Here is a 26,534-nt window from a genome sequence, read left to right as displayed (position 1 = left end):
TAACAAGCTTGTTCGGGTTCGAGATCACATCATTTATACAGTATATTTTATTTAAAGACTACTCATGTACAAGGTTCCCCGGCTAATACACAAGGGTATCCATTTTACCACTTAATGAACGTTGATTGAAAAAACTCACCTGCTTAGATCAGAAGTTATTTTAAACGTATCCCCAGACCTACGTTTTGGTGCCACCCACTTGACCTTCAGGACAGAGTTAAACAGGAGTCCTTGATCCCTGTTGGCTATTTCAGAGGTCAACCTCAATGGAGATTTATTACGATCTGTTTATTGCATTTCGTTTCTTTGTTTGGATTTATGTCTATTCTGTATTCTGTGACTATAGGGTATTTTTGTATTCATGATTTAATATGATGTGAGATCCAGTTACCAGCGTGACACTAAAACAGGTAGTAATAATGGCTACGGGGTGAAAAAGTGATGGCAGTACTTCAGTCTTTTTAAACATGAGTATCTACTTCTACTTTAGTGAAAGATGTGTGTACTTTAGCATCTCTGTTGAAATGGTTTCCAGGTGAATGCCTACTGCAGTTGGTTGAATGCCTATACAGTGCTGCCTAGCACAGCTGTAATCAAGGCAAAGGGTGGTGACTTTGATCATGCAGTTTCAAAAACGTTTTTAAAACTGATTCATTGTAGTTTCATTTCTTGACTTCAACTAGTCTACAAAATAAAATGTAGTACAAAATAAACATTCTAGAACGAGTTAGAACAGGTATGTGTCCAAACCTTTGACCGATAGGCTTCTGTGTGTTAGCCTGCTTTGGATATCTCATGCGTAGCCTACGATCTATATATGCAAAAAGCGCACCTCCTAGCGGCACTGAAGAATAAATGATTACGTCAATTTGTGTAGAGTAGCCTAGTTGCAGTGACAATATTTGCCATGTGTGCTATAATCAAGCGGCGCTGGCCATTGCCGGGTAAAGGGAGAAGAGGGGAGGAAAAGCGTGTTTACACAGACTACAAACCGCCTGGGGAATCATACGCGAGAGGAAGTCAGCCGGCTCTCTGTCTGCCTGCTCCAACTTCCTGCTCAGAAAAAGAAAAAGCTAGGATCCTATTTCAGTCCAGCAGAACTGTGTAGACGACAGTAAGCATGGAAGAACAAGGGACCATACGGAATTTATCATAAAATCTTCTAACAGGATAAAGAAACAAGAAATCCCTGGTAATGTAATTCTCGTCACATTAGCCCACATCCCTGTTTTGTGAAGTAGCCTAACTTTATTGCGCTGGAAAGGGAAATACTTTTAGAATGTAAGCGGTAAAAGAAAAGAAAAAGAAAGTACAGTATGTTATTAGACAACAAGTTATTGATTTAAAATAGACAAGTAATATGTTGTAAGTATATGCGGGTGATTGTTTATTATAAAAAATATTGTAAACACGATGAGCCTGAGTAGCAATTAGAGATCCTGTTTTGACTGAGTAGGCTACAAATTTTCTAAGAGCTTCCGGTTTGACACTGTCTGGTAGCGAACATCTTGAAAATTAGTGTGTGAGGTTTAGAAATAGTCCAGCTTTACGTCCGCTCATGTGCAACGCCTTTGCAACATTGTGAAATATTAGGTTTGTGGGTTATAATGGTCAAAACAATACCAAGCCTGTGTTGAATTAGAACACCTAGCAACACAAAACTTAAGACCACTTTTTAGCTTGCTGGCCTGATGCATTCTGCACTCCAGTCAGTTGCCTGTTGGATTTTCCACCGTCTGTGAACAGGAAGAGAGCATATTTAGTCATGGCTAAGTAATGTCTGCACACACCACCTAATCTCATTAGGAGTTTCCGTTCCCCTAACACTGGATGGCTTTGTGCGGCGGCGCAGCGCAGCGTGACTTTTCAATTCGAGCATCTGCAATACTCACAACTCCCATCTTCCATCTTCATGTTTGGGCTGCCTCTGGCATCTAGGAGAGCCGGCGTGGATAGAAGGATGAAGGGGTGCTGTGGATAAATTGTTTAATGTTAGGTGACCATGACAACATACCATTAGGCATGTCCCTTAATTTCAGTAAGCCCGTCAGAAAACATAAATTAGCCTATGTCCTTTAACAGTAGGTTTCAGAGTTGGGCTGGGAAAGGGACTATTTGACTAATATTTCATGACCCATTCCTGGGGAAATGAGGCGGAACTGGGACAGGACTGGGGAAACACTCCTTGCTGTGTGGGATCCCTTCTCCCTGCCATTTGTCCTTGAAAGTAGAATAGGAGGAAGTCCTGACTTTGACAGCTTTGTGGTTTCACATGGCAGATTGAAAACTGTGGATACTTTGTGCCAGAAATTTGTTTAGGTCCGGTATGAGAGAGAGAGAGAGAGAGAGAGAGAGAGAAAGAGAAAAGAAAAGAAAGAGTGAGAGAGAAAGATTCAAAGCATCTATGTGTTTTGAAAAAAAAGCTGTTATCAGGGTAAATCAGATTGTATTAATTTACCACCTAACAGCACCCATCTAAAGTGTTCAGTGAAAGGGCCAATCAAGGAGGCTTCTAGAGAAACCAAGGCAATACTTCACAGTAATAGTGCTACCAGGCAGACAGGAGCTCATAGACTGCACATTCCTCCATTAAACGACAAACCCACCCTAGACCCGTCATACTTCCTGTGGAGAGAGGGCCAGGTTGGACCGCAGCATATTTCTGGCTTGAGCTGTTGTTCCTTCTCTTTTTTTCTTTAACTGTATTACACTACAGTCGTCTGCCCTGTTCTGGCCGCCACTGCTCCTCGATGCATCACACACTACGAGCACAGATGTTTTACAACATATTTCGCCAAACTAACTCGATAAAGTCATTCAGCCTTCAGCCTACACTACTGTTAAGTCAATAAGTAATTGTCAATGTGTTCTAGGTATGGACAGTGGCATCACCTTGTGGCTGTCTCATGTTGATTACGTAATTGATGTCCCATGTGTTCTAGGTATGGACAGTGCCATCACACTCTGGCAGTTCCTGCTACAGCTGTTGCTGGACCAGAGCCACAAACACCTGATCTGTTGGACCTCTACGGATGGGGAGTTCAAGCTGCTGAAGTCTGAGGAGGTGGCCAAGCTGTGGGGCCTGCGCAAGAACAAGACCAACATGAACTATGACAAGCTCAGCAGAGCCCTGCGCTACTATTATGACAAGGTGAGGTACACAAGTGAGGTTTCACTTGTCTTACCTCATGGTTTTCCTTGGTTTCAAGTACACACAAGGCCTGCCAAGGGACTGTCCTAAACAAGTGATGCATGCGCTGTATTATGAGATAAAGGCACTTCACTGGAAGAAAAAGAAGAACAACTTCTATCTAAAAGATCCCCAACTGAAAGATACTTCCCCTTCCTCTTTTCATACGTGGACTGATGCATTTAGCAAATATGTGTTTAAGTTCACAGAAGCCATTTTGTCATCACTCGGGTGACGTAAAGCAACCATTCATATTTCGACAGTACAGATATGTGGTTAAATCAAAATGGCTCCGTCATCATTTCCCATTCAAAAAGCATTAGCATCTAATGCAATCCCAATTACACATCGTTTATCAGTCTGTGTATGGTGTGACGTCAAAAGTGTCCTTAATGAAACTGTAAAAAATACAAATGTTTTTTAAAAAACGAAAACAAATTTTTTTACCTGTACACTAATGCTATCATCAAATTATGTTTTAGAACATCATCAAGAAGGTCATTGGACAGAAGTTTGTGTACAAGTTTGTGTCGTTCCCTGAGATCCTGAAGATGGATCCTCAGGCGGTGGAGATGGGCCTGGCCTCTGGCAGGGTGGCCCTCCAGGAAGTGGAGGCCCAGGAGCTGGAGGAGGAGGAGGAAGAGGAAGAGGAGGCCCAGAGGAAGGCCCTGTCCGCCCTGGGGGCCCAGGCCTGTCGTAACGACTACCTTCGCTCTGGCCTGTACTCCTCCTTCAGCGTGGCCTCCCTGCACAACCAGCCGGAGTTGCTCCGGGCTTTGCGAGAGCACCAGGATGAGGCACGCACCGTCATCCGTTTCGGCACCAACGCTGGCGAGAGGACCGCTGCTCCTCCCCTGCCCGCCTCCAAGCACGAGCTCTTCCTATCCGCCAGACCGTCCCCTCACTATCGCCGCTCCCCACCGTCCTCCCCCCACAGCCCCGCCTCTCGGCCCAGACAGGGGTGGAGTCCCGAGGCTGAGGAGGAGGATGAGGGGACGGACTCTGATCAGGGCGCCCAGCCTCTGAACCTGTCTTCAGGCCACAGGGAGCGCGCTCAGCAGCTGCCAGAGAAGAGGAGCAGCAGTAATAGTGGAAGTAGTAACCAAGGAGATGGACTCCCACCCAAAACAAAGAAGCCTAAAGCCCTGGAGATCTCTGCCCACTCCCTGTTGCTGTCAGGAAGTGACATTGGCTCCATGGCCCTAAACAGTCCAGCTCTCCCATCTGGCTCCCTCACCCCAGCCTTCTTCACTGCACAGGTGAGCATCACACCATCAACCATGAAAACAACATTTACAACATGATTTAAAGGTTTAATATTTAGCTTTCATTCTTAATACAAAATGTGTGGAAATTAGTCAGTCATTTTTGTATGCAATGCAATGAATTACAGAGGTATTATTGGTCAATAATATACAAGTAATAAGACTATAAAAATGGATTTTCATGTCCGGTGTAATTGTCTCCTCTGTGCTGGCCTGGAGGGACATGGAGTAATACTATGATTTAACTCTCACTTTGTCTGACTGGCTGTGTCTGACTGAGATGATGTAGGCCATGGACGTTTACCTTTAGTCAAAGTTTATAGAACACACACACACACTCACACACTGCTACAGCACAAAGAACCTGATTCATGCAACAATTACAAATCAGCATCACATATTTAAACTGATATTGTTTTTTATTGTTATGGTGATAGTAATAAAATTCCTACCCAACCTCCTTGAACAAACAGTGATGGCTGTACACTGTTTATAAAAGTGCATAGTGAGATTTACACAAGTCTTGTCCTAGACCAGGCTATGAGGGGGGAAGAGGCCCTAAGTAATGCCATATGCTCCAATAATTCCATTAATAACCAGCACAGGGTTGGGTCCCACTGCTACACTGGCTAGCTTCTCTGAGGTGACACAGGGGAAAGAAGGGAAGGAGGGGAGAAATTGATTTCATATGTTGCACTCTTGTCCCAGCTGGCGTTCCAAGCTGTAGGGTGCCTGTATGTCGCCCCCAATCAACAACCTTCTCTGCCCCATAACCCCTGTGTCCAAAGCAGAAATGTGCTAAGATTTTCTACCCCCCCCCCAAATTATAATACAGTATGAGATGTGTCTTCACATTGACACTGTAAAAAGATATGTATGCCTTTTAAAATTCATATTTGTATCCTCCTTCCCAGACTCCCTCAGGCCTGCTGCTGGCCCACAGCCCTCTGCTGTCAGGCATCCACTTCTGGAGCAGTCTGAGTCCTGTAGCCCCACTGAGCCCCGCCCGGCTTCAAGGCCATGGCTCCCTCTTCCAGGTGAGTTGGGGGAGGGAGGAGGGAGGGAGGGAGGAGGGAGGGAGGGAGTAGGTGAAGGGAAAAGTGTAAATTGCTGCATTTATTTGTTTATGCCCAGCAATAGATAGGAGGAGGTTCGCAGAGACATTTTGAATCCTACAGAGGTGTCATCGAGAAACACAGATAAAATCCTCACTGTTTGTGAGCTGTTCCTATCAAGTGAATTACGACCGCTTAAGTATCTTAAAACAAATAGTGTGCTAAAGTGGGCACTAAGTCTGTATGTGTACATTATAGTATAGATACACACACAGTAAAAAGTTTGAGTGGAATAGCACAGCGTTGTTAGTCTAGGAGAGACTCGCAGCATCGTGGTGCTGTGGAGGTGTCCAGTTTCAGTGCTCAGGAGAGGCAGAGGAAATCCTGTGAATACTTCCTGTTTGAGCCCAGGGGAGGCAGTCTGAACAGGGCGGACTGGTTTGAGAGCAGCTCCCTCATTCGTGCATACCTCCCCCCCCCCTCCTCCCCCTTCCACCTAAACACATATACACCTAAGCCTGTTCTATGTGTACAATGCATAGTTCACTTACGCCCCTTTGTTTTTCTGTTAAGAAGGTAGAGAGGATAGTGGGGAGGAAGAGGCACAGGGGCATAGAACAACAGGAAACCAGAGCAGTGACAATACAAGAGTTCCTCTTGCACCGGATAGCAGTGTTTGCAGACCCCCACCCACCTAATTCTCTTCCTCTCTCTCTTTCTCTCTTTCTCCAGTTCCCAAGCCTGATGAACGGACACATCCCCGTCCCCCTGCCCAGCCTGGACGGCTCCCCACCCTCCTCCCTGCTCCTGGCCCCGGCTACTCACAAGTCTTGATTCAGGGTCTTTAAAAAACGTTTTTGTATTTTGTATTTCCCTTTTTCCATTACTTAAGTGAAGACTGCAATCAGTATCATCTTCATTATCAGCCTATTTTTGTCTTTACCATGTGTGCTTTTTATGAGACTGTTGACCTCACTTTTTTTGCACTTCTAGTTGCTTCAGATTAATTGTTGAAAGCACTTGGTAAAAGCCATATGCTGGAATGTCTGGGAGAATTCCAGCTTGTGATAAAACTACAGCACAGTTTCATTAGGACCCCCTGTTCAGGTGGACAGTAGTTTAACGTGGCTAGACACCAAACTAGCCAAGCAGAGGGCTTGCCTGTTTTAATCCTGTAAAAAAAAAACATTTCCTTTTATTTGTATTTTATTATTTTTCATCATAGAATGTGAGACTTTTTGTTTCCATTGTGTGTATTTTAATGTATTGCATTGTTTGTATGGACTGTGCTTCTAATTTCTACCGGCTGTGCCTTATTCCCCCCCCCCTTCCCCCACCCCGTTTCAAAATTATTCTATGAAGACGAGATGTCAAATCAATGAGAAAAAGCTTTGTAACAACCTATGTTTTTATACTGGAACAGTATGTATTCTGTAGAATTTTATATTGATGAAAAAGTTGTTTTCAATAAACCAAGCATTGAATGCGTATACCCTGTTTTAAATGTCTATTAAATTATTAATATTTGTTAGTGAAGAAAAATTATCCAGGACATTATTACACCATATCCATGTTTTAGTTTCTCAACTTCAGTTTAATTTTCTTTTCTCTGAAAAAAATCAAGCTCATACAGAGGGCATTCCCAACGAGAGATGCCACACCAAGAACAATTATCCACAAATAAAGTTAAGGAATATCATACAAAACATCTGGTAACACTGTTAAATAGATACTGTGACTCAGTACTGTCTTATGACAAGGAGCTGAGCACCCTAACTGGGAGTTCAGTGACTCCCCCCCCCCCCCACCCCACCCCACCCCCGCCACACACACACACACACACAAACAGAGGGCCAGCATGCAACACACAGATGAGAAGAAATCCAAAACAAGGAAGCATTTTACAGTTTGTATTGGAGGATGGAAAGGGCAAAAAACTAAACAAAGAAGTGAACTGTGATGCACACAATGCCCGTCTGACAAACGCAGGGAACTCCACCTTGCAGCAAAGCCCTGGTCATGAGCCAGGATGCTGGATGCGTTAGAGGAGAGGAAGTTGGCTGTGGTTGGTTGGTTAGATGTTGAGCTGTCACAGAAAAGTTGGGAGTCCGACAGCTTACCTTAATGCCCACATCATTGTCTTCAAAGTGTCTTAAAACTTCCTGGATTTTTTTTCATGGTTTTTGCAACAAATATTGGAATGCCATGCCATTTTCAAACAGCCTCCCACACACAAGAATGGGAACCTTCTAAACACTGCTCCCTATGAGCGCCTGTCAGACTGGAGGTATATATAAAAGGGTGTTATGCTGACGTAAGGGCCCAGATTTAGTGTCAACTGGGTTCTCCATGTTAAATAAATAGTCCAGAAATGCATCTAAGGAGCATCATGGCACCAATACCCAAACTTTCAGAGCTGTTACTGATGCCCCCCTGTCTTACACACACGCACTTAAAAGGAAACTAGGAGGTGGAAAGTCATGGAACCGATGACAAAATAAAATCACCAAAATAAACACTTCAATTTGTTTTATCTATACACATTGCATGTTTTCTTTAAAGTGACTAAGCCAGTTAGAATCTAGACAGTAGTTGTTCTTTTGTAGCAGCAAATTCACCTCCCAATAAATATAAAATGTACTGGAGTATAAATGTCTCATTTCGGGCCATTTTCTTTGCGCTGACAGTCCCAGAGGCCCGGGTGTGGGGGGGGTCTGGGGCGTGGGGGTGTGTGGGGATGCGAGTTGTGCCCACCCCGCCCCGACATCCATCTTTAGGGAGCCGTCTGGTTAAGTCTCAACAGCTCTGCTCCACACAGGGGTTACGCCAGACCTAAAAGAGCATGCTTTGCCTTCTGTTCTTGCCATTGCCTGCAGGGACGCACCACAAAACAACAACAAAAGAAAAATTATAATACATTTTGTGGGTGTGTGGAAAACGGTGGTGTCGAACCCTGGAGGGACTTACCTGATTCAGGGTAGGAGGAATTCCTATATCCAGGATCTTTCTGCAGTTGGACCTCCTTCAGTGTAAATATGGATATGCCTGTCAAAAGGACACACACAAGGACACAGACATCCACCGACACACACACACCAAGTTTAGCAGGAGATGGAACACTAAAACACAGCAAAAATAACCAAACTATAGTGTGTGTGTGTGTGTGTGAGTGTATCTGCCGAGCAGTAACTACAGTTTGCCAAGTGAGTACAGTGCTGTAGCCATGTCATCATCACTCACTCTCTGGCAGTGTGTGCACGCGAGGCCCAAGGTTCCTGAAGTAAGGCTGCCTCATTGCCTCATCTGCAGAAATCCTCTTCTTGGACTCGTACTGGGAGAGAAGACAAACACACCATGAGGCGATGCCTTCCTTCTTGGAGCCACGCCAAACGCTGAAGAATATGCATGTGTGTGTGTGTGTGTGTGTGTGTGTGTGTGTGTGTGTGTGTGTGTGTGTGTGTGTGTGTGAGCTTTTCTATTGTATCCCAAGCCAGGGTACAACTCCTCATGAGTGTTTAAGGATGTGAAGCCACATGTCCAGTAAGAGCTCTATAACGCTTTTTATATTTGGGTGAGCCTTTTGTTTAGCAACTGTGTGTATCATACTGTCTGATTTGAACCCCAATGCTAATGACTGTGAGGTGTAGTGGAGCTCACTCTGAGGAAGGACATCAACAACTCGATGCCATCTGTGTCCAACCTGAGCAGAAAGAAGGAGAGGGAGAGACAGAGACACAGTCAGAGAGCAGAGGGCGATCAGAACAGTGGGAGGGGCTGGTGTGTGGTAGCCAACTCTAGGAAGGAAACGGTCAACTGTTCCACAGGATTTCCTTACAGGAAGTGACACAGAGACCCACAAACGCACACGCACAGCGAGTGACTAAAGTTGCTAACACTTTCAAACGTGCAGAAAAGATTGAGAAGTGATTTAAAAAGTCACTAACACAGACACACCTACTCCTATTTGACTCACTAGGGTACTGTTTAAAACAACTACATTAAGAACTCTTAGAAGTTTCTTGTACCTGGGTCTTAGACAAAAGACCTGATTCTGCCAATTGTCTTTCACAAGGTAGCTGACAAAAATGTGTTGAGTGGAAGGAAAGTCGGGAACGTTGAATTATTATCAGAGTTTGGCTCAGTCCTCTTTTAGTACGTACCTTTTAACCATATTTTTACTGGTCTACTTTGGTCTACCCGTGTTTATACACAGGGTGAGATTAAACAGTGTGGAATTGGACAAAGTTAGCTTAGAATTGCATGACAATAGCTGTTGCTGGAAACCACTTCCTACCTGGGTGCATGGTTGATGAGGGGCTGGGGTTTGTACTTGGGGAACTTGTAGGACTTGAACTCTTCTATAGAGGAGATTCCTGGCCAGGTTTCCTCCATGGGAGTACCTGCAGGCAAAATATTCATATCACCCTAAGCAAACGGGTTCCATCACAGCCGTTACTGGTTTATAAAATAAATGCTAAGTAATCAGAAAGTTGCGTTGGCTTGCCACCAGGGGGCAGCACTCACCCAGCAGCCGGAAAATGAGGTGCAGCTCATCCTCCACTGTGGAGCCAGGGAACAGGGGCCTGCCAGCAGCCATCTCATAGAATATACAGCCCACCCCCCTAGAGAGCGAAGCAGAGCAGAGGAGGACAGGTCACACAGGCTGAAGTCACTTAATATGCTAATTCAATGGACAATAGCTACTCTGCATGATTACCCTACTTGTGTACCCACTGACCATGACAGCATGGCTAATGAAGAGCTATGGACTAGGAACTTAAAACCCAAAATGGACCCTAAAATGCACGAATACATTTTTCATCTCAACAAGAAGCGACTTGCTTTTCGCATAAATCTTGCAGGCCTAAACGTGTAGCAGGGGTCTAGGTTCAGCAGGCCCACTCACCACATGTCTATCTGTGTGGAGTACTCGGAAGAACCCAGGAGGACGTCTGGCGGTCGGTACCACAGCGTCACCACCTCGTTGGAATACGTCTTAGTGGGGACAGATTTGGCCCGGGCCAGACCTGGAATAACACGCATGAACAAAGGTCACATTTACCCACACTCACGATAGGCCCTCGTGGTGAACTTTCTCCACAATAGCCATCTGCTTTTGTGTTTTTAGCGTTTATCAAAGGTAAAAAGCCTAAAATGGTTTAAATCGTTCTCCTACCAAAGTCAGCCAGTTTGAGTTCCCCTCTGTCATTGATGAGAAGGTTCTGAGGCTTCAAGTCTCTGTGGAGAACCTTCCGTTTATGACAGTACGCCAGGCCTCTCAGGATCTGGAACAGAAAAATCTGCAACGAAACAAACATTGTTATTTACTAATGTTCCTCCCACTAAGGTTCATTCATCTGAAAATGTCAAAGAAACAGGTAAATGTTTCGGAAAGTGAGGCAGGATTCGTTCCATGGTTCTGTGAGATGATGTACCGTACTTGGCCAGCAGAGGGCAGCTTGAGGGGAAGGAGGCCGAGGGAGGTAACAGGCTCACCTTAACGTTCTGCATGCTCAGGATGTTCCCGCAGTCGTCCATGTACTGCTTCAGGTCCTTGTCCTACGAAAGGGGGGGAGGCGGTATGAATATGAAATAATCATGGCTTGAAACTGATAAAGAGAAAAGTGGCAGTTGGTATACTCTTACCAGGTACTCGAAGACCAGTGTCAGGGATTTGTCCGTGTGGATGATGTCATGCAGTGTCACTATGTTGGCGTGCTTCAGGTCCTTCAGTAGAGACACTGTACGGTAAGATGGAGAAACAGGTTAGATAAATTATCCATCAGCATGCGACTACACCATCTGACTTGGTTCATGTTAAAAAATATGTACCGTAATTTTCGGACTATAAGGCGTACCGTTATATAAGCCGCAGCAGCCAAATTGAATGATGTGTACATGTATAAGCCGCACTGGACTATAAGCCCCAGGTGTCTTACTGTTTGATTATCATATGTAAGGGTTGGTGCACAGAAGGGATTGTCGGGGAAGAGATGGCTGCTTGAGGAAGCTCCCATTTATTAACCGTTAGCTGTTAAAATCCATAGATTAGCTGCACCGTTATATAAGCCGCAGGGTCGAAAAATGGAACAAAAGGCGCGGCTTATAGTCCGAAAATTACGTTAATAATATATTTTTCATGTGAACTCAACAGATCAGGTGCATGTGGTAGTTACCAACTGAAGAGTATGCTGATAGTTAATGTTTTATAGCCTATCACTTTACAATGCTCTAATTGGGAAACAGATGGTCAACGGACAATAAATGGACTAGAAAGCTGACTCTACCGTCTGAGCTACAGAGAAAACAATACAGACTTGTACGTTAGGATTGCGCCACCCCCCCCAAAAAAATGTGCGAGAACAGCATAAGTGGTAAGTAAGCTGCGGTAATGGGGAAAGAAAAGGATGTATTAATGTGAGGATGGTGTGTTTCCTGTGTGGGGCTCGGGGTGCTCACCCTCTCGTATGGCGGTGCAGGGCGCTCCTTCCTCATGCTCCAGGCGGATCTCCTTCAGGGCCACCAGGTTGTCCGTTAGTTTACTCCTGCCCTTGAAGACCGTGGCGTACGTACCCTGGGGGAGGAGGAATCAGAACAAGAAAAAACTATTTATGCAGCATAAAGAGAAAACCAATTAGAGTGCTTGACGTTTAATTAAAACAATGGTTCCCTTAAGACACAAACAAGTGCAATTGAACTGATTGTTTCGCTTAATTCAAATCAATCAGGAATTAATTTATTTGATTTAACTAAAGTGACTTGAAAGCTGACAGATACTACAAGAGAGGAAGAAGGAATGGTCTTAGACTGCTGTACATGTGTTCAGAAAGCTGAGGCCATGGGGTTACGTGGTAAAGGTCTACCTGAACTTGTTGACCAAGTGAAGGGGGAGTGTTTGTGGTGTGTGTGTGTGTGTGTTTGTGTGTTTTAATAGCTTGTCTAATCAATGGCCATGAGACCATCAGCAGCTGTAGTCCTTGAGATACTGGGAGAGGAAGACCTGGAGAGATATGGGAGAAACAGAACAAACAGACACACCTCCCCGAGCTTGTCCAGTTTGATGTAGGTCTCTAGCTTCCCAAATCCAATTTCCGACTGAAAGAGAAGAGCAAACAGCCTTAATGAGATTCTTGTCGTCATTAGCACTAACACACACAACTCTCCCAATCCTTCTGACAGCCACAGATGTGGACGATATGCATACACCCCCCTCACCCCCCCCCCCCCCCCCCCCCCCCACACACACTTCCTGTGTGACGGGCACAAGCCAGGGATAGCTTCCTCAGACTGAACCATTGGGCTTTTGTGGTGTGTTTTGTCGTCCGTATTGTCGGCATGTGTGCGACCAAATAAGTGGTGCGAGTGTGTGACGGGGGATGCATGTGATTTGGCCTAACAGTGCTCGCCACTGTTCCTCACAGCCTCATAAACACCCCCACCGCGGCGCACCATCCTCCAGTCTGCTGACACGGCCTCTCCCCAGGGTAGACGGAGGCTGAGAGACAGAGACTGTCCAGGGGAGAAGCATGGGACTTCTCTCTGCCTCTCCTCCACTGCCCCTTGAAGGAAACCCTGTACGTTCTTCCCCCTCTATGTATACAAGATCTGTAATTTTCTACATACTCCTGTCCTTTCCCTTTCTCTCTGGTTCCTGTTTCCTTCATGTCATCTCCTGTTAGCGTGTCTCCTGTTGTATTTAAATATGAATGTTTGTGAGTGGGTGTGTCTATGAGTGTGTTTGCCTGTGTGTGTGTGTTTGAGTAAGTGTGTCTGTGTCTCACCAGGGAGGCTCTGCGGGAGCGCCGACTAAGCGGCTGGTCGAAGGACGGGCTGGTGAGCTGCAGCTTCTCCAGGTAGCCATCAGGTATCCTGATGTCGGCTGGTAGGGACAGACGCTTATTCAGGTCCTACACACAAACACACACACCGTCAACATACTGTAAACCTTGTACTAACAATTTAAACCACTAGTAACCAGAGTAAGCTCAAAAGAAATACTAAAAGACCCTCAACAAAATGGTGGACACCTTGGATAAACACACCCATGTTGAGCATTACCCCCCCTTTACAAAGTCTGCTTTAGACTCCATTAGCCAGCAGTGTAAGCCAGAGTACAGTGTGTGTTTATATACATAATGAAGGGTGACCATGGGGCTCTTTAACAAAGTGGGGATAAGTCTTTCCCAGAGAAGTCCAACACCATAAGCCTGAGATGTTACACAAAATCACAAACACACACAGCCTGGATTCTTCCCATCATGCATTTCGTCTATTTGTCAGATTACGGTTAATCCTTCCCACTCAGGCTGCTTTAAATCCCTTCTGAGGTAATGGTGGAGTAACACTGGAAACAAGACCGTTTGTGCAAGACTGGACTTTCCAGTTCCTCGTGGGTTTAATGGCAATTTGTGACCGAGCAGCATTGATTTTCGCAACCTCAGTCTGAACGCTAAAATTGTTTTTGTCCGTCTGTGGCTGTGACCTCCTGGTTCTGCAGAGGTCCAATCTAAGCCAGAAGGATTATTAGTTCAGCTGGTGCACCATGCTCATGGAGCAGCTAGCTAGGTAGCTAGCTAGCTTTGTGATCAGGCTACTACTTCCTGTCTGCTGTCACAACCTCGTTGTCGTCGTCACAGCTTTGAACAGGGAGACCATGTGCTGTGCCAGGATTGGATATGGTGGGGTGCCACCAGTCAGCTGACCCACCACACCCTGTACCCCACCCCATCGTATCCAGTTGTCCAATCAGTCTCTCTTAATCTGGTACAACAGGCCCATCTGGAACGTATTACAGTTAATCCCTGTGATATAACCCCAAAACAGACCTGTGTCCTTCCTGTGCACTCACAGGAAGGGGCAATATCTTAACACAGAGAGAACAGCTCTGTCAAGGTAATTGTAATACACACACCTCTCTGGCCACATCACAATGGATGTCTACAAACAGTCTTTAGACTGTTAAGAGAATTAACACAGAATACGAGAGGGGAAAAAAACAAACACTGATGCTACTATGCTGCCGGTAGTAATCAAACTGCTCATAGAAGCGTGCACACACACACGCACACATTTTGTTTGGTTGCACACATGCAATCTTTACACAGGTGTGAGGGTATAGCTCACTGGTTAGGGCATTTGACTGCAGATCACGTGTTGAAATCCCCCCTGTGGTGTGGGGCATCTGTGTTCTTAATACACACTACAAGCACACTTTATGTGTGTACAAACACACTTTATGTGTGTACAAACCCAGTTTATGTGTGTGTATGTGCAGACAGGCAGCGGCTGGTGAGTGTATTATGAAACAGCCACAGGAGACATAGGGTAAGTGCTCTGAATAACAGCTATAGAGACCACGAGAAAGAGCAAAGGGAGCAAAAAGAGCAAGGGGGGGGGGGATACTGCCTGGGGGAACGTATCATGAGTGTGTAACCCCCACTGAATACGATGATCAACCGTTTGGTTCTTTTTTTTTTTTTTTATCTCTGATGAACACTTGGTCTTTTGATTGTTGCCATTGGGACTGCAGGCAAGTCCCCAGGGACCTATGATCAAAACAACCAATAAACCCAGTTGGGGGGCAGGGATTGGGAAGGGGCCTAGTTATCCAATCACAAGACCTTATCTCACAGCAGGTAGCAGAGTACATGCAGGGGTATTTAACCAGCGCCGTACCAGATAATACACCAGCAACCAATCAGAAACACTATTTACACTTCATTATATACTCCACTGTCTATACCCTGATCCCCCAAACTACATTTGTTAACCTAATTTAATACCAGGAGGTCAGTTGGAGTGAATTTTCAAGAAACAGTGTTTGATATTCACTGTTCTGTGATTGTGTTGGTGTGTGCATGGCTGGTAAACGCCAAGTTTCCTTTCCTCTGCGTTGGTGACTCAATCATGTTCTACGACACAAACGCTATTCAACACCAAACAGTCTTTGGTGACCGGCTTAGGCGAAGCACACAAACGGACACACACACACACACAGTTTAACAAAGCAGATGAGGACACAACATGATGTGCTGGAACACATGTGGAGATTACGTGGGAGGCTAAGGATGAAATCTACTCTGGAAGTTCCGTCTGGGGAGGTCGCACAGGGTCACCCAGCCCTGCCCGACACAGCCTACTTCCCTCTGATGCTACAGGTTCCTCACCTAACCAGGAAGCATGAACACAGTGGATGTGCAATGAGAGCATCGGGTATACAGATGAACGGAGATATTTGTCCCATCAAACCGATGATGTAGAGGAATAAAGTAGGGGGGGGATGGATGGCGGTGTTTGGGGGGGGGGGGTCTCACCTCTATGGAGATCCGTCTGTTGCCCCGGTTCCGGAGACAGACGCCAGTCGGAGACTGGACCTCGTCCGAGGATGTTCCAGAGGCTTGGTCACTCTCGCCGTCAGAACCCATCTTTAGGTTTTCGTGGACAATGTCTGATGAGAAGAGGCACAGAGAGAGGGGGAAGCAAAGGAGTGAGAAGGGGGGGGGGGTGAGAGAGTTCAAAGAGCATGAAAAGGGAGGAGTAAAGAGAGAGAGACAGATGTGAGGAGAAACAGGGATGGAAACAGTTAATAAGAGAGGTACAGAGAAGAGAGACAGAAAGTGACGGTAAGAATGGCAGAAAGAGAGAGAGAGGACAGGGGAGACGGACAGAGAGAAAGATAAGAGGACACAGGCAGAAAGACAGACAGGCAGTCAGACAGGCAGACATACAGGGGCAGAGACAGAGAGAGAAAGGGAAGACCCAGAGAGGGAAGGACACAGGAAACATCAGGGAGTGGCTGCTTTCTCAGCACCCTTGACAACAGCCATTTTGGAACGATGGAAAGAAAAACATTCCCTCACTGTTTTACTGGTCCCTCTGATCTTATCATGCTTTGCCTCTACCCATCTGGTCATATCATCAGCTGTCTGTCATTAGTACTGATATAATCCCTGACAACACTGACAAACTGGAAGCGGAAACGGGACATATCCAGTGCATGGGAGTGCATGCAGCAAGACACAGACATACAATGTGCATTTGCCAAAATAATGCATATGTATTTACATGCAAAACACACATCGATCCATGCTCGCGTCTGTGTAAATGGGCTTGAGTATTTAAAATGTGTGTGCGCGCGTGTATGCGCTGCATGTGCATATTTACATGTGGTACGTGTTGGGAGAGGGGGGGGGCATGACTGGGTGTGGGGAGGGCGTACCTGCGTGTATGGGGGAGTCAGGTGGCTGAGCGGTTAGGGAATCGGGCTGGCAATCTAAAGGTTGCCAGTTCGATTCCCGGCCGTGACAAATGACGTGTCCTTGGGCAAGGCACTTCACCCTACTTGCCTCGAAGGGGCGAATGTCCCAGTACTTAATGTGAGTCGCTCTGGATAAGAGCGTCTGCTAAATGACTAAATGTAAATGTCTCACCGAGACGGCTGCCGTTGCGTGGCATGGCCATGAGGGAGCCCAGGCCACCCCCGATGACGCTCTGAGGCCTGCGGAGGGGGGGCTTCTTAAAGGACCCCGTGTACTGGTGCAGGAAGGAGTGGACGCTGTGGGCGGTTGGGGGGCGGCCGTTCCTCACGATGGGCTCTGAGAAGGGGAGGAGAGAGTCACAACAATCAAATTGTCACATTCTCAAACGATCTATGGTAATAGGTCGAAATCTGAATAAACCTTTTCTGCTGTGTGGATGTGAACTTAAGAGTGAAAGCGAGATGAGACGTTGTTTCCTGAACAATAGATCCAATAAAGGAGCTAGGAGGGGATTAAAGAAGGAAACATTGTTGAGAGCCATGTGATGTACACAAATGACATGTGTACTGTGCTTACTAGGTAGTGGAAACACACAAACATGCATTCTCTCTCTCCTACATCCAGGGCTAAAGTTAGCGCCTGATACCGCCGTCTCTTATCTCTGTGCTATGGAGGAGGCTGCAGCTGGACTGGGGATGAGTTGCATAATCCGATCAGGACCAGAATTCATCCCAATCACGGGGTTCAGATCTCATTTGGCCACTCACTTCTGTCTCGCTCACTCTCCTTACTTTCGCTGTCTCTCCCCCCCCCCCCCTTTCATCCCTCACACCCTCTCTCACTCTGCTCCACAGGCTACTGCAATTCTCTCATTGCGACACACACATAAATATCCTCTTTGGCGGTCCTCACAGAGCATAAATAACTCTGGAAAAAAAGGAACTGGGATGAGCTGGTTCAGATGAAACTGTTGTAAAGAAGATACAACTGGGGAGAGCTGTGGCTGGTACTGAGAGAGGATGGGAGGAGGACAGAAATGTGGTTTCTGGAGTCATTGGTCCAAGTCACCGTGGCAATGTCGTGGAAACTCTGGAATGTTGTAGACCCTGAGCACCATAGCAACGCCACAGCAGCCAGCGAAACACTCCTACTGCAGCCTCCTAGGAATATCAGCTTTGAGATAACTACCCCGGTTATAATGTTTATGTTTAGATGCCTCGCAGCAAAAAACCTTGGATGCACTCAGTACTAAATGATGTCATATCCACAACATTTGAGTATGCAAAACGTGTAAGCTATCCGAGCGTGCGTGTGTGCAGTTGATATCGTTGCTGATCTATGGTGTCATCAATCTATCGTTCTAGCGCGCAAAACTCAGTCAAACCCGGGGCCCGTCATCCGACATCCACACAAACACACCCTCACCGCTGTCCTTCAATCCGTTCTCCTCGATGGTCATCTGCTCGGCTAGCTCAGACAGAGACTCGTCCATGGTCTGGCTTCCTCTCAGCGTTTGGGAGAGCCGCCGCTTGAACCTCTTCATCTTCTCCATGGAGCTCTCAGGCAGGGGAGGCCTGGAGAGGAACACACACACACACACACACACACACATGTAACGCCGGTACACAGAACACACACAAACATATTGACAAAACTAATCTACCAAATCCCTTTGAATATCATCAAACTTGAATTTAGCACACGACACAAACTAGGAAAAATCATATCTCTTTTCTGGTGGACGCTAGCAACTTTTTTGTATCTTAGGTGTCAATGCCCCGTGGCCTGTCAAAGCGTGTGAAGGAAGATGAATTTGGTTTGAGAAGCTCTCGACATTATATTTGTCACGTAGGGAAGTCTGAGCACAGAACAGGTCCCAACATATTATTGGGTGCGTCCTCTAATGAACACTGAAGCAACCATAAAGAGTTTAACCGCCGAGCACACCTAATCCTAATCCAACATGTAGAGTACAACCAGGAACAAAGACATGACGCCATTACAAAATGGCTGACCTGAGCCACTGAGTCGCTCTCTCTATAAAAAAGCATACATGGTCATTAGATATTGTACTTTCCCCTGTCTGAGAAGCTGATGTGTCGGTAAGGTGTGGTGTGGTGTACTGTACGGGAGGAGAGAGAGAGAGAGTGGTTGTATGTATGGAGGAGAGAGAGAGACTGGTTGTATGTGTGGAGGAGAGAGAGACCGGTTGTATGTGTGGAGGAGAGAGAGACTGGTTGTATGTATGGAGGAGAGAGAGACTGGTTGTATGTATGGAGGAGAGAGAGACTGGTTGTATGTATGGAGGAGAGAGAGACTGGTTGTATGTATGGAGGAGAGAGAGACTGGTTGTATGTATGGAGGAGAGAGAGACTTGTTGTATGTATGGAGGAGAGAGAGACTGGTTGTATGTATGGAGGAGAGAGAGACTGGTTGTATTTATGGCGGAGAGAGAGACTGGTTGTATGTATGGAGGAGAGAGAGACTGGTTGTATGTATGGAGGAGAGAGAGGCAGCCAAAGCCACTGGTACATGAAATGAGAACACGGACAGTAAACCAGAGGGGGATTTATGGTTGAATGGAGCAGGGACTAACGTGAGCAGCACCCGGTTCACGTCGCATTCCATCTGCATTCAGTGTGTGTGTGTGTGTGTGTGTGTGTGTGTGTGTGTGTGTGTGTGTGTGAGAGAGAGAATGTGAATATGAGTAGACGTGTGAGCAAGTCTGTTTAGCATGCGTGTGGGTGTGAGAGAGTTCCTTCTGTGTGCATGTTTGCGCATGTGAGAGAAAGAGAAGGAAGGAGAGGAACAGACAGAACGCGAGTGGGCGAGAGAGTCGAAGTGGCGAGCAAACGGGACAGAGAGGCGGAGCGGAAGGAAGTGACTGATGTGGTTATCAGGAAGAGACTCTGCCCCTTACTGACAGTAACACTACCACTGCAATATCACAGATCCCAGCATGCAGTGTGTCTGGTGTGTGTGTGTTTTGCTGGTGACGAACAGTAGACATGAACACACATGTCTAGTCCCTGAGGGCCTGCAGTCAAAACTCCACCTCTATCTGTCAGGCAGCTTTCAAACCTTACGAAACTAAAACAGAAACATCCACATGTCACCCACGTCACATATACGGTGGTGTGGGGGGAAAAAAGGTTTAGGAGGTAAGCGTGCAACCCATTCATAAGCTTAGAACCATTGACTCATCACATTGGATCTTCTTTCATTCAGATCCAGTGTATTCATGTCTTGTCTACTTTGCGGTCTACAAAGACATTACAGAATGCGTCAGGCCGGTAACAACACTGACGCTGTGTTTCCGTGGATACGATGACTCGTTAACTATGTTTCACAGGAGCAAGCCAGGAACGGAGAGGATCATTTTCTGTCACAAGATTCCACAAGTGAGAAATTGCTACGGGAGAGGGTGTGTGTGTCTTACAGTGTTTTGTGAGACACACGACACACAACCCCCACCCCCACCCCCTATAAGTAGGCCGCTCTGTTCTGAGCTCTAGACCTGCTGGGGGGGGGAGGGGGGGGGGGGGGGGGGGGGGGAGGGTCCCCGGACGCTTATATGATTTGTTGCGGGGCAACCCCAGCTGCTTTTTCCATAGCAAAATGCAAATCCCAGTATGGAGACTGAGTATAATATCCTCTCCGTCTCCCCTTATCAAGATACACACACACACACAGGCAGCCAGCCATCCTTACACATCTCTACACTCCATGACTTACCCTCATGGACAAGCTATGACCACTCCAGCTGCATGTTAAATTGCATTTTCCACCTCAGCGTGCCTGGCGAGGACAGTGAAGGGAAGAACAGGGTGAGAATAAAAGTAGAGGGGGAGCCTTAGGGAGATGGAAGACCCACAAACAAGACAAGGAGGGCACGGGAGATGGAGATTCTACGCTGGGGCGTTGATGCCATGAGGCATGCATGCGCGTCGCACAGGCAGTCACTGTCCTTTCCCCACCATAGCCCCTAGTGCATAGGAACTGTGCTAATTAAGGGGTGGGAGAAGGGAGGGGGTGCGGCTAGAGGATGACCCATCTACCCCCCCCCCCCCCCCCGCAGTGCCAGGGACCCAGGACAGTAGTGGATATAGCCTGCCCTTCACCGTGGGCCTCGAGGGGTGTCCCACTTGCTTTGGCGGGTTAAGTCACGTGACCACCGCTGTCACCGCCATGGGGCCTGGAGAGGCCCCCCCATGGACAACAGGAAGAGGAAGGCGACCCGCCTGTGACTGCACACAGCGGCAGGGGGGTTCGACCCCCCCGTACGCCATGGCTCGCCGGAAAAGACAATATGTGGGTCGGGAGCTTTCGTTAATGCCAAACAACCCCCCCACCCCTCTGTTCCATCTCTACCTTTCTACCCAAACCCTTCCCCCCTCCTCTTCTTCTTCAACAAGAGGCCAATGTTAGCTGGCGCTGGGAACAGAGAGAGAGAGAGAGAGAGAGAGAGAGAGAGAGAGAGAGAGAGAGAGAGAGAACAAGTGCGTCGGTTGGCATGATTCACGAGTGAGCTCAGCCTTGGGTTTTCTAAAGAGCAGCCTGCTCTCACCCTGGCCAAGACAATGAGGACATGGGGGAAGAAGCTGGCTGCTCCATTATGAGGATGTTACATAAGGCTAGCACTGCAAGTAGTGCATAGGGACATAGGTAGTTAGATGAAGCTACACTGAGCATGGCAACAGGGCTCACACACACACACTCACCCTCTCTCACACATACACACTCACACAGAAAGAGAGAGGGGAGAAAGAACTCGAACTGTCAAAACACAAGCTTCTGCAAGACAAGAAGCACAAAAGCCATCGCTGCTGCCTTTTCCCCTCCCTCACTTTGCGCTTGCCCTTTTATCTCCCTGTCCTCCATCCTCCACTTGCCATCCCTCCGTACTAATCAGGCAGCCTCAGCCTGCGCTGGCAGCGCCGTGCTGACAGGTGTCACATCACAGTGTGATGACAGGGCCTGGAGCCCAAGACGCAGACAGAAACGCCAACGATGCCGGACACTGAATGACGCCATGGTAACGGGGCTCTGTGAGTGACAGGAGGAGGCGGGTGTCTCTCTCTCTCTCCCCGCCCCTCATTATGACCAGGTACCCAGGGCCAGGTTAGGTGGTCGGCCTATCTCTAACCAGCCGGAGGTGCCGGGTTCAATACTGCAGGGGACCATCTATATGGTATGCCTTGAAGAATCAATAGCTTTCTCTACTTCCACTTTATGATAAGACATTAGCTCCCAGTATCCAGTTCACGGGGGGGGGGGGGGGACACCATGCTACTTTTGGATCAATGGGACTACATAGGATTTGTTCGATTGGTGCCCTATAGGCTGTGGTGTTTGGTGGCGGTCCCTTACGATGCAGCAAATAATGTTAGATTGGCAGGATGTCAGCAAATCCAGGTTTTCTGATGTGATCTGTGAATCAGCTGTGTGATTGTGTTCCCTGTCGATGGAGGCGATGCTGTTGTTTGGCTCACAAAGGGGGATAATGAGCCAGGAGCCGGCTCATCAATGCTGACCCTGGCTACAGTCACCCAGCCGTACATACACTGCACACTACAGGGCACTACACACACTGCACACATGACAAATTAGCATCGAAGAGAGCCCCGATTAGCCTCTCCTACACACAAACACACACACACCTCGCAGCCTTTCATATCTGTCAACCACAAGAGCAGATCAGCTTTCCTTGTCTGAGGGCTAGGTAAGATACAGGCAGGTTATCGGGAAGATCAGAAGGAAAACGGCTAGATAATCTGACCACCGAACACAAATATTATTATGCAAGCAGGGGTGTATCATTACGCAGTGAAGCAGTGAGTCTTCAAACAAGAATTTCTTTGATTCAATGCTATTCCCTGACTTGCCAAACGAAGCTTTAGGAATTTAAGAAGGAGAGGGTTATATTTTTGGTTAGAAATGAGATGAGATTGTTGATGGGGTGAATAATACCACGGTGAGAGGATGCCAAGACTGGAACTGACTCGGAACACATTCATCAGTATTTCTGTGAGGGCTGTACCCTTAACACTTGGAATAATTGAACCCAAAACCTGTTTAGTCATGCCGAAGAGGCTTCTACTAATGAACTAAACCACACTTGGACTTTGAGTTGTGGTATTTATGCAACAGCTTGTTAAGTATTTAATTACAACAATGACCACAAAAGCCAAAATTGCTTGTTTGTTTTTTAATACAATATGGTGAAACACAACAGAAACTATTTATAGTACTGATGAACAGTACGCTACATGTCCTAGGTTATATATTGGCAACTTTTCTTCAATTGGCAAAGCTGACTCATGACTGTGTAGTCTAGAATGTAGATTTTTGCACATTAGGGTGATGAAACCTCTTCTCCACCAGCTGACCCTGTGACCCCGGTGTGGCTACTGTAAGCAGGGACTTCATACTGACTGGAAGCCCAAGTTAGACTGGAGGCAGCTAACATTTGTTGTGTGAGGCAACTGCAGGGATCTGCTTTTGGGTGCCTGGTGCCAGAATGCTTATGCTAATCAAGTACAGAAGGAGGAAGAGTTTTTATATCTGTGGCTATGTATAGACGGGAGTGGTGGCTGTGACAGCAGCTGCTTCCCCAGGGAAAGGTGACACATTACCCTTCAAGCCAGTTGCCCTTGGACTGCCGGTTAAACATGAGACCCTGCCCCCCCCCCCCCACACACACACACACACACACACACACACACACAGCAAGAGAAATGACTGGCTTGCATAAGCATGACAAATAAAATAAAGAATATTGAAAACCTTTATTCCAAAGCAACATATAACCCAGGGGGTGGAGTTGAACCTACAACTTCTTGATCTGCAGTCAAGTGCTCGAACAACTACAGCTATACCCTCCACTAGAACAGATACATTGATACCAGCATGATGAAAGCGCAAACCACTAAATACAAACCCCTATCTTATACACTGGCCCTCAGAGGATCCGAGCCACGTGGCTACAGCTGTTTCTCGCTGGGTCAGGTTACTCTGACACCATTATCCCCACAGTCCTCACCAAGGAGATGCTCCTGCCTGAAACCGACACACAAGAGACACACGTGGCTCAGTTTCAGGCCCAACGAGCCACCCAACAATCGCTTCAGCCCAAGCCAGATACCACCTACCACCAGGGTCCATGAGCCCCCAATACCCCCATTTCCTGTCCAATGGGACAAAGCAAAAGAAAACAGGCAGGTCAGCTCATAAGAATTCAAGAAACAGCTCATCAACATACTGCTTACAGCCATGCAGGAAATGAGAGGATCTATTCCCAGTGGCTATCATGATGTATTATTGACTACTACAACTCACTCACTGGCATCATTAGAACCCAGCAGCAACAGTCTGGAAACGAGTTAATAACAGAAGTTTAAAAAATCGTTAATAATATCAATGTGACCATAACCTCCAGGCTAGATGCGCATTTGATGAATGAAGTCTCTGTGAGTTAAGAAACATCCCCAGAACACACACACACACACGTCAGTGTTATTCAAACTCTCCCTAAGAACAATGATGCCTTCCTGCAAAACATCCTGCCAAGTACCCTTCACTGACTCATTCACATGGACACAAACACACAAAGATTGTTTTAACAAGTTAACTGCCGTCTAACAGCAGCTAGCAGGACGAAAAGAATGCCAAGAGAACGACCGTGAGCGTTGAAACCACAGACAGGCTCCTATAGTCCTAATCCACAGGGTCTGTCTCACTAGTGTATATGCTGCAAAGAAATTGCTCAATGTGACCACAACAAACCCTTCATAGCATTGAATTTCAATTTTGGTATGACGCTACTGTAGATAACCAAAGCTGATATTTTTTAAGCACATTTGAAAAACATTTTAAGACGCACAACAAGGCTGTTTTAGAGCAGCATCGCCTAGTTTATGTAAAATATAACAAATGACTGGAGCGAAGACTAAAATGTGGGTTAATGGATTTGGGGTTTCACATCCAACATTTAAAAAATATGGCACAGCCTGTAGGTTCACAAAACAATTTGGACAATGTGAATGGTATGAATTGTGTGTGACGCCAAGTTGTCTTATTTTGGCAACTTTACACGGTAAAGACAAATGGCATAGGCTATAAACATAATACTTTCTAAAGTGCTTTCCCTGACAGAACGGAGCCAAATCAAAACCGTCTCCCTTCTCAACAAAATACCTGCATTCAAACAAACAAACACACAGGCAAGCGCTGTGAAGTAAACATTGCTACATTGTTACCCCATTTTGTCAAAATGCGGGTTAACCTGCTGTTTATCAACGTAGCCTGCATCAAGCCAATTGCTTAATTGTTACAATTGACAGATAAAAGTATATGGCCCTCACCAGAAACGATGAACGTTGTTTCGACCAGAGTCCCTGACCTCAGAGCTTCTTTGCAGGCCGGATGCCGTCTTTCCACCCACCGTAAAACAGGAATGCTTTGTTGTGTCGGTGTAGTACTTTCTTGTGTCGACTGTCGCGTCTAAATCCTTGGGGATAAGGCTGAGATCATTCTAAAAGACGTGTAAAGTTAGCGCCCTGGTGAAAATAAAGTAGAAGCAGCTTTCGCTTCTGGATTGGAAAACATACCAGCGTGAGAAATTATGATGACGATAGATCGCTCGTGAAGGGGTGCGAGCTGTGTGTGTTGTGCCTATAGCTTGCTGACGCTGCCACCACGACCGTGTTATCGAAAATAATGCTTGGAAATGCTTCGACGTTTGTCAACTGGGAAATAGCGCCACCCCTGCTCAGGTACCATGAACACAAGACAGCCATTGTCACCCTACAGCGGCCTCTGCTGTAAACTGTAGTCTAACGTCGCCTACAGCCTTATTATGCTGCGCTCTTTCTTGGGAAACTTCCACCAAGATGATCCGAATTCTCGAATGCTACTTTATTATTGTCTTCTCGTAATTAAATACTGTTAGGAATATCAATTTCATGAAGTGGCACTTTTAGAGTGTGAAGGCTGTTTGAAGTCTTATGTTCATTCCAGTATTTCTCTCCGATAATTTTATAACTCTATAAACTCTCTACATGTTGCCAATACACATGAATCACGAGTGCTATTGAATTATGTACATTTTTGGAGGCCTGCAATATGGGATAGCCAGCTGTGTATTTATTGGAAACAAGAGTCAATTATTTCCCATGTTTATAGTAAATACACACACAACACGACACTCATTTCACTATTCCTCCCACTTTCTTTGGTTCCCTGAGCGACAATCCAATCCGCTCTGGATTTCTCTCTGAACAATTTACACATTCACTCCAATCTGGGCGACAGCCAGAATTCAGGTGGGAAAAAACTCAAGCAAACAGAGACCTGAATATTTTCCTGAAAGAATTTCTGCAGAGCAGAGAGAGTAACCTTGTTGAAGAGGCCCATTTCACTTCCATCTGCTGTAACAGATTTGACATGTAACACAGATAACTTTGTAGAAGATCTGTCTCTGCTTCCCTGGGTTTGCACTGTGTGCACATATTATTCTGATAGGTGTAACCCAAATAAATATGAATCTGCTGAGGGACACAACACAAGATCCCCCCCATTTGTGACATTTCAAGAAAAGTATAACAAAAAGACTTAGTTTGCCAAAACACAAACCAAAGATTTACGTTCATGAGTACTTGACTTGCTCCGTGAAACAAAGTGAGTTATGACTGATCATTTTAATTCTCCATTGCAGAAAAACTTTAGTGCTGTCTCACTTTCCTTGAAAAAGCTACTCTACCCTTTC

General features: G+C 46.3%; 2 protein-coding genes across 3 annotated transcripts; one reads left to right on the top strand and one right to left on the bottom strand.

The window, feature by feature from the left end:
- Positions 1-890: 890 nt before the first annotated feature.
- Positions 891-7,009, top strand: LOC124476330 (ETS domain-containing protein Elk-3-like). Its single transcript, XM_047033419.1, has 5 exons — positions 891-1,192; positions 2,943-3,151; positions 3,673-4,449; positions 5,370-5,492; positions 6,243-7,009. Exons 2-5 carry the CDS (start codon positions 2,945-2,947, stop codon positions 6,342-6,344), a joined length of 1,209 nt encoding a protein of 402 aa, XP_046889375.1. The 5' UTR covers positions 891-1,192; positions 2,943-2,944; the 3' UTR covers positions 6,345-7,009.
- Positions 6,386-25,492, bottom strand: LOC124476329 (cyclin-dependent kinase 17). 2 transcript variants are annotated; one of them, XM_047033417.1, is made up of 17 exons: positions 25,132-25,492; positions 18,188-18,342; positions 16,940-17,104; positions 15,824-15,957; positions 13,292-13,417; positions 12,549-12,605; positions 11,970-12,084; positions 11,157-11,251; positions 11,007-11,069; positions 10,687-10,810; positions 10,417-10,537; positions 10,035-10,132; positions 9,805-9,910; positions 9,168-9,210; positions 8,751-8,841; positions 8,478-8,555; positions 6,386-8,380 (listed from the first exon to the last, which is right to left on the bottom strand). In XM_047033417.1, exons 2-17 carry the CDS (start codon positions 18,318-18,320, stop codon positions 8,343-8,345), a joined length of 1,587 nt encoding a protein of 528 aa, XP_046889373.1. In that variant the 5' UTR covers positions 18,321-18,342; positions 25,132-25,492; the 3' UTR covers positions 6,386-8,342. The 2 variants fall into 2 exon arrangements, with proteins under 2 accessions (XP_046889373.1, XP_046889374.1); XM_047033418.1 differs by having other exon boundaries at positions 18,194-18,342.
- Between the last annotated feature and the right edge of the window lie 1,042 nt (positions 25,493-26,534).

This window comes from Hypomesus transpacificus, chromosome 14, assembly GCF_021917145.1.
Source record: "Hypomesus transpacificus isolate Combined female chromosome 14, fHypTra1, whole genome shotgun sequence".
Lineage (NCBI taxonomy): Eukaryota > Metazoa > Chordata > Actinopteri > Osmeriformes > Osmeridae > Hypomesus > Hypomesus transpacificus.
This window is presented reverse-complemented; position numbering and strand designations above follow the sequence as displayed.

Coding starts and splice junctions, on each gene's coding strand:
- LOC124476329 (XM_047033417.1), bottom strand. CDS start 18,320: ATGGAGAAGATGAAGAGGTTCAAGCGGCGGCTCTCCCAAACGCTGAGA. Junction 15,958..16,939: donor ACGCAACGGCAGCCGTCTCG/GTGAGACATTTA, acceptor TCTTCTCATCAG/ACATTGTCCACGAAAACCTA. Junction 12,606..13,291: donor GCTCCCGCAGAGCCTCCCTG/GTGAGACACAGA, acceptor CTTCTCTTTCAG/TCGGAAATTGGATTTGGGAA.
- LOC124476330 (XM_047033419.1), top strand. CDS start 2,945: ATGGACAGTGCCATCACACTCTGGCAGTTCCTGCTACAGCTGTTGCTG. Junction 4,450..5,369: donor CAGCCTTCTTCACTGCACAG/GTGAGCATCACA, acceptor CCTCCTTCCCAG/ACTCCCTCAGGCCTGCTGCT. Junction 5,493..6,242: donor GCCATGGCTCCCTCTTCCAG/GTGAGTTGGGGG, acceptor CTCTTTCTCCAG/TTCCCAAGCCTGATGAACGG.